At 36.3% G+C, this 10,785-nt stretch overlaps 1 protein-coding gene across 1 annotated transcript; it reads right to left on the bottom strand.

Moving 5' to 3' along the window:
* Positions 1-219: 219 nt before the first annotated feature.
* LOC116521540 (vomeronasal type-2 receptor 26-like) lies at positions 220-9,112 on the bottom strand. Its single transcript, XM_032236198.1, has 5 exons — positions 8,876-9,112; positions 7,011-7,823; positions 4,635-4,856; positions 1,764-1,890; positions 220-1,118 (listed from the first exon to the last, which is right to left on the bottom strand). Exons 1-5 carry the CDS (start codon positions 9,110-9,112, stop codon positions 220-222), a joined length of 2,298 nt encoding a protein of 765 aa, XP_032092089.1.
* Positions 9,113-10,785: the final 1,673 nt, after the last annotated feature.

Raw genomic sequence — 10,785 nt, 5'->3', positions numbered from 1 at the left:
CCTCTCCCTCTTCCTCCCCCCTCTCTCCTATCTATCTATCTATCTATCTATCTATCTATCTATCTATCTATCTATCTATCTATCTATCTATCTATCTATCCATCCATCCATCCATCCATCCATCCATCTATCTATCTATCATCTATCTATCTCACTGTGACTGTCTATCTATCTCATTATCATCTGTAAAAAATAAAGGAAAATATTTTTTGTTTCTTATTATCTCCTCTTTATTAATTCTTCTTTGTTGTTCAACTCTGGCCTAACAATAATTATGTAACATTTGGGGAAATATATGCAGACAAGCAACCCTGCACTGGAAGCCAAAATGGAGAAAACCTCCACAGCCACCATGTATTTGCCTTTGGTGCTCAGGTAGGATGGAACAAAGGAGAGCCACACACTGCAAAATATCACCATGCTGAAAGTGAGACATTTGGCCTCATTGAAACTGCTGGGAAGATTTCTGGAGAAAAATGCTACTGTGAAACTGGCAGCTGCCAGAAAGCCCATGTAGCTTAGGACACAGTAGAACATAATAACTGAACCTTCATTGCACTGGAGTATGATTTCCTCAATTTCTGAATGAGTGTCAGTGTCAAGGAAAGGAGGAAATATGAAGAGCCATATAATGCAGATGGCTACTTGAATCAGAGAACCAGAAAGAACAATGGAGGTGGCTAGTCCTCTTCCCACCCATTTCCTCATCCTGGATACTGGCTTGTTGGCCATGAAAGCTAAAATCACAGTGATGGTTTTTGCCAGTACAGAAGACACGGCTACTGAGAAGATTATGCCAAAGCTAATTTGTCGAAATAGACATATTATATTACCAGGTGCAACCATGAACTGAAGTGAACAAAGGAAGCAGAGAAGGAGGGAGATGAGTAAAACATAGGAGAGATTTCGATTATTAGCCTTGATTATTGGAGTATGGTGATACTTCAAAAATATTGCCAGCACCATAAGTGTGCATACAGAGAGAAAAAGTACGAGAGTGACTAAAGCAATTCCCATTGGTTCTTCATAGGACAAAAAAGACACTTTCTTTGGAAGACATGAATTTTGGATCTTACTTGGATATTGATCTTCTGGGCACTTTGAACACTCAGCCATGTCTAAAAATTAAATATATACATTTATATATTTATATATTTGTTATATATTGATAGTACTCTTAGAATGACTACATTGTTTGTTTTTGGAAACAAGACTGGCTCTGATATTATCCATCTGACTTTCTATTATTGTGTTTGGTACATAAGGCAACACATGGTTATATGGGAATTCTATGTTAATGGATTATTCATGCCTTCATTTCAAGTTGTTTATTTATAATCTGTGCATTACATTGGGGAAATTTATGTAACATTTTGGGGAATATATGCAGACCAATGGAGAGTCCTTGTGTATGTCTTTATTTTACACTTGGATAAGCATTCCAAAGAGAGGGGAAATGGAGAAAAGGGGCCACATGTAAACCTTTTTTAGTGACTGCCAACTTTAACAATTGTTCACAGTTATAACAGTAATGATAATGAAAATGCAACTTTGTGATCAATCATTGCATTTAAGATCTTTTAAAACCCTTAACTATGTCAGAATTCTTCCTTTCAATGTGTTGAGAAATCCTTCTTTATTGAAAGGTTTGAAATCTATTAACCAATAAAGAAAATAAGTCAGATGCCATAATTATTTGCTCATGGATCTGTCCAGGGGGATCTGCGGAACTATCAGTCAATTTGGTTCACAAGGTCTCTTACCCTTCTCGCTTGACATTTTCTCTTTGGGACATCGAAGGCAATCATAGCAGCAGAATGGTTTCTCCTCCTGCTTTCTCTTGAAATAACCAGGGGGGCAGCTGTCAGTACACACTGAAATGGGTAGGGTCTGCCCAATAAATGAAAAAAAGAAAAGTTAGTCATGGATTTTGAAACAAAAAAGGAAAATCATGGTTGACCAATATTTTGCAAATAAAGAATGCAAATCGTAAGGATCTGGGATTCTCCCCCATCAACTTCATCATCAAAACTACTGAATATTGAATACCTTTTTATATTTTACCAGTTTTAAAGGTATTCTTATGTATTCCAAATTGGAAGATAGATTATATTACATAAGACTATTTTCCAAAGGTGAAAGTATTTCAACAGAACTCCAGAAACAGTGAAAACTTTTTGAAGACACTGAAGCAAATATACTCTTATTGTTGGACAATGCAAAAATTTTATATAAAACAAAACAAGAATTAGACAGCCAGTAGCCCATTGAGTCATTATTCAGATATATTTAATTTCATTTCAGATATATTTCATTGACCATTTCTGTGGTCAAAGAATGACCACAAAAAGGGCATCAAAGGGCAGAAAGCAGTGGGAGTGATTGCTTTTTCTGTGTGGAAACTGGCAGGGAACACCAAAAATCTCCCTCCCTCCTTCCCCTCCCCTCCCCTTTCATTCCCTTCCCAGCAGGCAAGTAAGTGGCTGCTGCTGGGCTATGAAAGGAATGACTAATTGTGAAACTGGCTGGGAAAGTGTCACTGAACATTTGAAGATGAGGATCATGTGAATGCAGCAGTAATTCAGCAATATAGCAGCAGCCAGTAGGACCAAAGCTGCCACAACTTCCCCAAATTTCAATTGCTCTGGACACATGGTTCCCAGGTTTTGCACATGTTCTGTAACTTACCTCTTTTGTGGTAGCTTGGTTCAAAAATTGTTGCACTACGATGTTCTGTTTTGCCTCACAAATAGGTCATGATAACAAAAATCTTAGTATACTTGGTAATATACGCATACTGTAAAGTTACTGATCCAACATCACCCAATTGGCTTCATTTCTCAAATAGGACTCTTGACTTCTGTCTTAACTGTTTTCACCAAAATGGCTTCTCTACAATAATGTAGGTGTGAAAACTTCATACATATTCTTTGTTTTTTTTAAGCTTGATAGCACATACTGTTGGATCCAGCCATTTTGAACAACTATCGCCCAGTCTCCAACCTTCCCTTCGTGGGGAAGATTGTCGAGAAGGTGGTGGCCTTTCAACTCTGACAAACCTTGGATGAAACAGATTATCTGGATCCCTTTCAGTCGGGTTTCAGGCCTGGTTACGGCACCGAAACTGCTTTGGTCGCGCTGATCGATGATCTCTGGCGGGCCAGGGATAGAGGACATTCCTCTATCCTAGTGCTTCTTGACCTCTCAGTGGCCTTTGATACCATCAACCATGATATCCTTCTGTGACGGTTACGAGAGGTGGGAGTGGGAGGCACCGTCTTAAGGTGGTTCTCTTTCTACCTCTCGGACAGGTCGCAGTCAGTGTTGGTTGGGGGACAGAGATCGACCCCTAGGCCCCTCATATATGGGGTGCTGCAGGGTTCGGTCCTGTCCCCCCTCCTATTCAATATCTACATGAAGCCACTGGGTGAGATCATACGCCAGCATGGGATTAAATATCATTAATATGCAGACGATACTCAATTGTATCTGTCCACCCCGTGCCAACTCAGCGAAGCAGTTGAAGTGATGTGCCAGTGCCTGGAGGCTGTCAGGGTCTGGATGGGAGCAAACAAGCTTGCACTCAATCCAGACAAGACCGAGTGGCTATTGATGTTGCCTCCCAAGGATGGTCCAGACATTCCACCTCTTAGCCTGGGGGGTGAAGTTATACACCCCTCGGAGAGGGCCCACAATTTGGGTGTCCTCCTGGATCCACAGCTGATGTTAGAACACCATTTGTCAGCTGTGACCAGGGGGGCCTTTGCCCAGGTTCACCTGGTGCACCAGTTGCGGCCCTATCTGGACCGGGAGGCACTTTGAATGGTCACTCATGCCCTCGTCACCTCAAGACTGGATTACTGTAACACACTCTACATGGGGCTGCCCCTGAAGAGTGTTCAAAGACTGCAGCTGCTCCAGAATGCAGCTGCGCGAGCGATAATGGGTGTACTTAGATACACCCATGTTACACCTATCCTCCGCGAGCTGCACTGGCTCCCCATTGGTCTCCGGACCCGCTTCAAGGTGCTAGTCATTACTTTTAAAGCCCTACATGGTATTGGACCTAGTTACCTGAGAGACTGCCTCCTGCCATTCACCTCCCAATGACCAATGATAAGATCGCACAGGTTGAGCCTCCTCCGGGTGCTGTCGACCGGACAATGCCAGCTGGCGGCTCCCCGAGGGAGGACCTTCTCTGTAGCTGCAGCAGCCTTGTGGAACGAGCTACCCACAGAGATCCGGACACTTACCACTCTCCTGGCCTTCCGTAAAGCGACCAAGACCTGGCTGTTCCGGCAGGCCTGGGGCTGTTGATTAATATCCAGCCCCACTTGATTGAATGGATTATATATTAATTTTAATAATTGTATTTTTAAATTTTTTATATGTTATTACTTTTGTTGTGAGCCACCCAGAGTCCCAAGGGAGTGGGCGGCATACAAATCTTATTAAAGTTGAAAGTTGAAGTTGAAAGGAAGCACATTGCTGCTTTATGTAATCAGTTAGATATCTTGCTTTTCAGAAATTTTCAATTCTTACCTTACTGATAATTTCTCTTTAAATATTAAACAACATAGAGCTATTTTCATATCCAATCATTTCAAACAAAACCAGCCATATTCAGAACATACTTGGTTGAAAGTGCTAGACCAGGTGATGGCTTCCTCGTGAATGGTGAACATTTGGTCTTCAGCAGCCCTGGGATCTAGCTTCCCAACTTTCACTCGATGGAATGACTGGTTGGGGAATGTGACCCAGTTCTCCATTTCCAATCCTGTAATCAGTTTTCTATTCTTGTCAAAGGAAATTTCATCTCCAACACTGTTGTTAAATGATACTCTTTTCAAAAAGAAATGTAGCTAAATATGAAAAAATATGCAAAAGCTCTTAGTTCTATATATGGTACAGGAATATGTGATATCATTTCCATCTTTTTATTTGAACTATTTTTCATATGTGGCAGGCTGCTCCTATTCTAATATGCTAATGTCTTCCTCAAGGATCTACTGTATATCTTGCAACCTTAATCCAAAATCTAACTTTCAATAATTAAAAGTAACCCAGCCCTAGCAAATACATATATTAATATGCCAGAAATAATCTGCTTGCATTAGTTTTCAAGAACATTAAGAATCTTTTGTTCTATTGTTGTTAGAGATAAATTTAGTAGAGCAAATTAGACCAGTTTAATATCAAAATTAAGGAGTTGAAATAACTTTTCAGGATGTCAACAATATCTTTAGTATTAAAATTGCTCAATTCATGCATTTCTACTCAGTCAGTAATGATGGGAAATGAAGGAAGACAATTTTTTAAGCATTTTAAATCAAATTGAGACCACATAGGTGAACATGGATTTTGAGAAATAGTGCAATTATGGTTTGAGCAAGTCTGGTATTTAGATTGAATAATAGTGTGGTTGACAATTGTTATATTTGTTTTTTTCTCCCCCTCTTTTTTCTACGTCTTTTCTCTTCCTCGCTCACATTTGGTGTCACATTTTCCTTTTAAACAGCAAGAGACTGTTTAAGAGACTAGTTGGGCTTCACATTATTGCCTTCAAAATCTGTTTGTTAAATTTTGTCATTTGAGAACACTTTCTAGATCTTATGCATAATCTGCTTTTCTAAATGTTTTTTAAAAATCTGCTGAATACATATTTTTTGCTTTTGTGGGCTAATCTCTGCACAATTCTCTTATAACAATCTCTTTTCAATTGTATTACATTGGCTCTCATTCTATTTTCAGACTGTTTTTTACTTGTGTGTGTAAAAAGAGAAATACCATTTGGACTGGTTAGTTTATCTTGTCTACCATGGTTAGGTTTCTGAGGACAATGAGCAAAAACTGTGACTTAGAAACAGAATAATAAATATTGTTTCTAGACATATATCATGCCCTTTCAGATGCCTTATATATATATACTCTTGTGACGAGCCGATTGACAGATGATGGAAGCAGTTAGCTTCCACCCATAATTGGGGCTTACCAGGGGTTGTAAAAATCTAATAGATACCTTTCACCCTGGCTTCGCTGATAACGGATAAGAGCCTGTGGCCTAATGGCTAAGATCTCTGCCTAGTGTGCCTAGTATGCCATATAGCCCAGGTTCAAATCCCAGTAAGGGTATGGCTAGCTGATGAGAGCTAAATAGCTTGAAATAGATCTATACTAGTCTCCCTTTATTTATTTATCAGCACAAATAAAAAAACATATATATATTTGCATTTCATTCATGTGCTAATTTAATTGATCTTTTAGGCTCTGATTCCACAGCCTCTTAAAATATGGATTTTTGAAAGCATGATCCTTGTCTCATATAGTATGGATGGGATTGCCAAATATTCTTTGATTCATCTAAATCAGAGAGTCCCAACCTCAAGTCCATGGACCAGCCCTGGTTCACAGCATGCCAGAAATTGGGCCACGCATACAAGCAAAACCCCATCTGCAGGATGCAGTCAGCACACAAAAATCATGTCCCCTCCAGTCCATGGAAAAACCTCTCTCCATGGAACTGGTCTCTGGTGCCCAAAGGTTGGGGGAAGCTGATCTAAAGATGAATAAATATTAAACCATGTATCCCAAGACTAAAAATTTCTCATTGTATTTATTATTTTGGACTCATACCCTTATTGATGGGAAATTCTCTGAGTGTGTTTTTAAAGTTAACTTGATCAAACAGTTCTTGTAATTCTAAACAAAAACATTCTGCAGTAAATAATTCTTGCTTATATCTGGGTGGGGGAAAAGATATAGGCAACATAGACAGAATATACCTACTATCTATAACCTACCAGGAATGCAGCTAGGGAGTAATTGAGATAAGATGTTCAAAGCATGAAAAAACATTAAAATTACAAAATTCAAAAAAGGACAGATAAAAGAAAAAAGACTGTCCAACATATGCATATCACTGTTGTCTATGGTCAAGTGGCTGTGAGATAATAGAAAACCAGTGCAATTCAAATTTCTTTTGCAACTTATTTAATTATTCATCAAATTACCTGCCATGGCTGGGTCTCCTGAATACTGTGTTTTCTGCCATTTGACTTTCTCTTACATTGATGGTCCAACTTCATGTTATGTAAAGCATGTGCCACAGCATATACTGCATTGTATATACTGTAACTATGACTGGTCATTTTCATTTCAAAAAAAGCCCCAGGAAGACTCTCCAATTTCTCGTTCCCTGTACAAACATCATCATTTTTCTCATTCTTAGATGGATTTGGAAATACACAGCCAAATGCTTGTTCCCACACATTTTTGAGAAAACCATCCTCTTTTGAGGAGAAATGGCTTCTTGTCTGGAGAAAAATTTGGAATCCCTCAACTTCCTTTGAGTAAGCTGCAAATGTCAATGCACCATGAAGGACTTGGATATCCCAGCTCTTTTGATAAAAGAATGATGCAAGATCCACGTTGAAAGCCATAATCCACACCTTACCTTTAGGCTTTGTAGAAATCATTTCTATTTCAGGTAGACGTAACAACCATCTTAAATGTAGAAGATACTTATCACTGACTATTATAGCATTGGCTTTGCTGTTAACATAAATGTGAAAGCTTTTGACAAGCCATTTCAAACCATCAAAAAACTGGTCAAAATGAAGTCTGAATTGTTCCAAGAAGGCAATGCATATGCCATAGAAAGGAAAAATTGAAACAATTAGGCGTTGAAACGATACCTCAAAGCCTTTCGTAAGTATCCCAACCCATGTCCACCTGCAATACAATAATAGTTGAATAATCCCCATGTTAAATATGTTTTCACTTGGAGCCATGTTGTAGTAGAAAGGGGAAAAGCCCTTTGGAAACTATGGAAATAAAAGTTACGTAGGTTAAAAAAATAGAAAGACAAAGAAAATGTGTATTCTCTGTAATTAAAAGCTCTAAAGCATGCCAGCATATTTTTCACATAATTTTTATACAGAATTTTTTAGGATAAAAAACTATAACTGGACTACATGTTCCATTTATTTCCTTCCAAATGTATAAACTATGACTATCTGAATTTTGTTCCCTAAACTTGATTTTACTAAAGAGACTAATATCTGAATCCCTGCTTTGCTCTTATTATTATTATATGTACTCGCTTAGTTAGAACACTTTTTCTTGGGCCCAAGTTCAAAAGACCTTGGTCAGCATACTACTTGGAAAACTGAAATAAAGCATAACATTGAAATAATAAATAAATAATACAATTCCAAATAACAATGACAACTTTATATACATACATGGATTATATGTTAAGAAACTATACTCTTTTAAAATGTTTACTCTCTTTTTTTAAAAAAAAAATTAACTGCTTTCTAAAAAAGAAACTTTACAATCTACTTTTTGCTTTATCCTATTTCACACTTATATGAACTGCTATTACTTATGGGTTTCCTGGTGCTATAGCTCCAAGAAAAGTCCTCCTATTAATCCATTTCAAGTATCTGGGTTTTTTTTCTCCGAAGAGCTATTGGAGGGAAAGGACAAACATAATAGTGTATCCCACTCACTAAGTAAGGGCCAATAGTAGGAGAAGGCAGTGCCTATGCCTCTTTGAATACCTGAATCAAAGGTGGATATAAATCTCATGTCAGAAAATAAAATAAATAAAATTCAGAAATATATATATATATTCTCATCACATGAGCATCTTTCTTGAGAAACTACAGAGATCCAAATTTTTGAAATTTCCCTATCATTATAACAAATTCTTAAACGAGTTCAAATTGCTTTATTATATATAAATACATTTTCTTAAGTATACTTCATAGTGAAATGTACATGAAATTAAAAATATCTTAAGGTCGTACAATTCCCCCCTCTCTGAAAATACAAAGGAAAGTGTGAACAACGTATCATTAACGCATCTCACCAGTGGAACTTTGTATGGAATTAAAATATTTGCCATATCAAAGGAAATTCCAGGATCAAGAGTCCCAACAACTGATATGAGTTTATTCAGGATGCCACACTTGTAGTTGGGAATGAATCGGTTCTGACTGGAGGAAAGTTCCATTGAGGCATGATATGTGTTCTCTCCACCATAACTGTCATAGATATTAATTCCCAAAGTGACATTAGGTAAGAGCTGGAGGTTTTCATTGATCATTTTCACGGCAAATATCATAGTCAAGATATGCTGATAATATTTAACCAAGACTCTGGAAAGGAAATAAGTTACTGTATCAAATAAAAATCTGCATGTGGCAGGGAAAATTAAATATCATGGGGAAACAGTGTCTTGCAAAGTAATAGATTAAGCTCCATCAAAATAAAATCCATTGTTTTTTATTAATTGAATTACATATTATTATTAAGTGTAAATATTGTGGAATTAATTTTTATGGGAATAATGACATATATTTTTTAACTGTCTGCTATTTCTATGAAATTCTAACTATATGAAAATGATATAAATTGTTAGTATATAACATTATAAAACTAGAAAGTAAAATTGGGGAAAATTATTACACAAGAGATGGTTTTATTTTAATTTAAGTGACTTCAAAAATACCATAAATTCCATATTTTTAGAATTTAGTCTGACTTCAGCACATTATATTTAGAAAATTAAATACATATATTATTGAAGCACAAGCAGTAATGCTTTCATAGTACCACAAACTCTTTCTAAGTAATGGGTGAACTGTAGCTTTTTCTATTCTATTAAAAAAATTAAAATCTGTAACAGTAGAGTAAAAAAATTGAACCACAATTTAGTCAAAACTCCTTAACAACATCTGTAATAATTTTATTCCTTAACAACATCTGTAAAAATTGGTGTTACTGATCTAATGTTTATGTCTCAATAATCATTGTTATACGAATGAAAAAAATGGAAGAAAATAATTAAAAACACTATCAAAAGCAAAGTGAAATTTTTACCATAAAAAGTATATTGAGAGCATATGAGTCTGCCTGTCAAAACAACTCTTCCAGTTCATAAGATAATTATTCATGAAGAAAACTGAATCTTATTTACTGATATAAAATAATAATGTACATTACTATTCCTATAGTTCAACACTTTAAAGGCCACTTTAAAGGCTAATGCTGTAATTCTCATGGATTGGAGATTGGAGGATTGGGAGAGGGATTCCTGTCTTTTCTGACTCTACTAGCAATGAGAAATTGAATGATTAGTTTGATTTTTAAAAAATGTAATTTAAGTACATAGTTTCTAGCTGTTTTTTTTTTCTTTACCAAGTACAAAAAATACTTTATAATCTGAAAAATAACATAACATCATTTAAACTTTTGCTGGGAAAGTTTTTTTTTTAATCACAGCGACCCATTGTGATGCCTAGAATAGCTATACCAAAGAATTTATATAGATTGATATGTAAAATAATGTCTTACAAGGATTCAAAGGCAAACAAATGATGAGGATCTTCCTCAAAACTTTTTATATCTCTGTTTATGAAGACAAAAGAAGTAATAGCACCAATTGTAAGATCTCCTGGTTGTAAATAATTGTGAACAATCGGGGTAGGATCTTGGATTCTGCATTTGCTTAACTGAGTTTTACAAGCTATACATGGCAATTGTAGCACAAAGAGAATCAATATCATTATAGTTAATAATAATCCCAATTCAAAAAATTTTCTCATTTCGATATAATAGTTACGTGGACGAAGCTTGAACTGAATCTCTCTCTTCCTCATATGATTTTCATTCTTTAATGAATCTTAAAATATAAATGGTTCAGAAAAACATTCTGATAATTGTATTTGCCCTTAAACACACAACTATGTAGCTGACAAACAAGTACTTTGCCCTCAT

Source organism: Thamnophis elegans, chromosome Z (genome assembly GCF_009769535.1).
Source record: "Thamnophis elegans isolate rThaEle1 chromosome Z, rThaEle1.pri, whole genome shotgun sequence".
Taxonomy (NCBI): Eukaryota; Metazoa; Chordata; class Lepidosauria; order Squamata; family Colubridae; genus Thamnophis; species Thamnophis elegans.
This window is presented reverse-complemented; position numbering and strand designations above follow the sequence as displayed.

What these genes read in the sequence shown, in the direction of transcription:
- LOC116521540 (XM_032236198.1), bottom strand. Translation starts at nt 9,112, where the DNA reads ATGATCAATGAAAACCTCCAGCTCTTACCTAATGTCACTTTGGGAATT. An exon ending in TTCCATACAAAGTTCCACTG is followed by an intron (nt 7,824 to 8,875) that starts GTGAGATGCGTT and finishes TTATTTCCATAG; the next exon opens with TTTCCAAAGGGCTTTTCCCC. An exon ending in AGGAGACCCAGCCATGGCAG is followed by an intron (nt 4,857 to 7,010) that starts GTAATTTGATGA and finishes ATTTAGCTACAT; the next exon opens with TTCTTTTTGAAAAGAGTATC.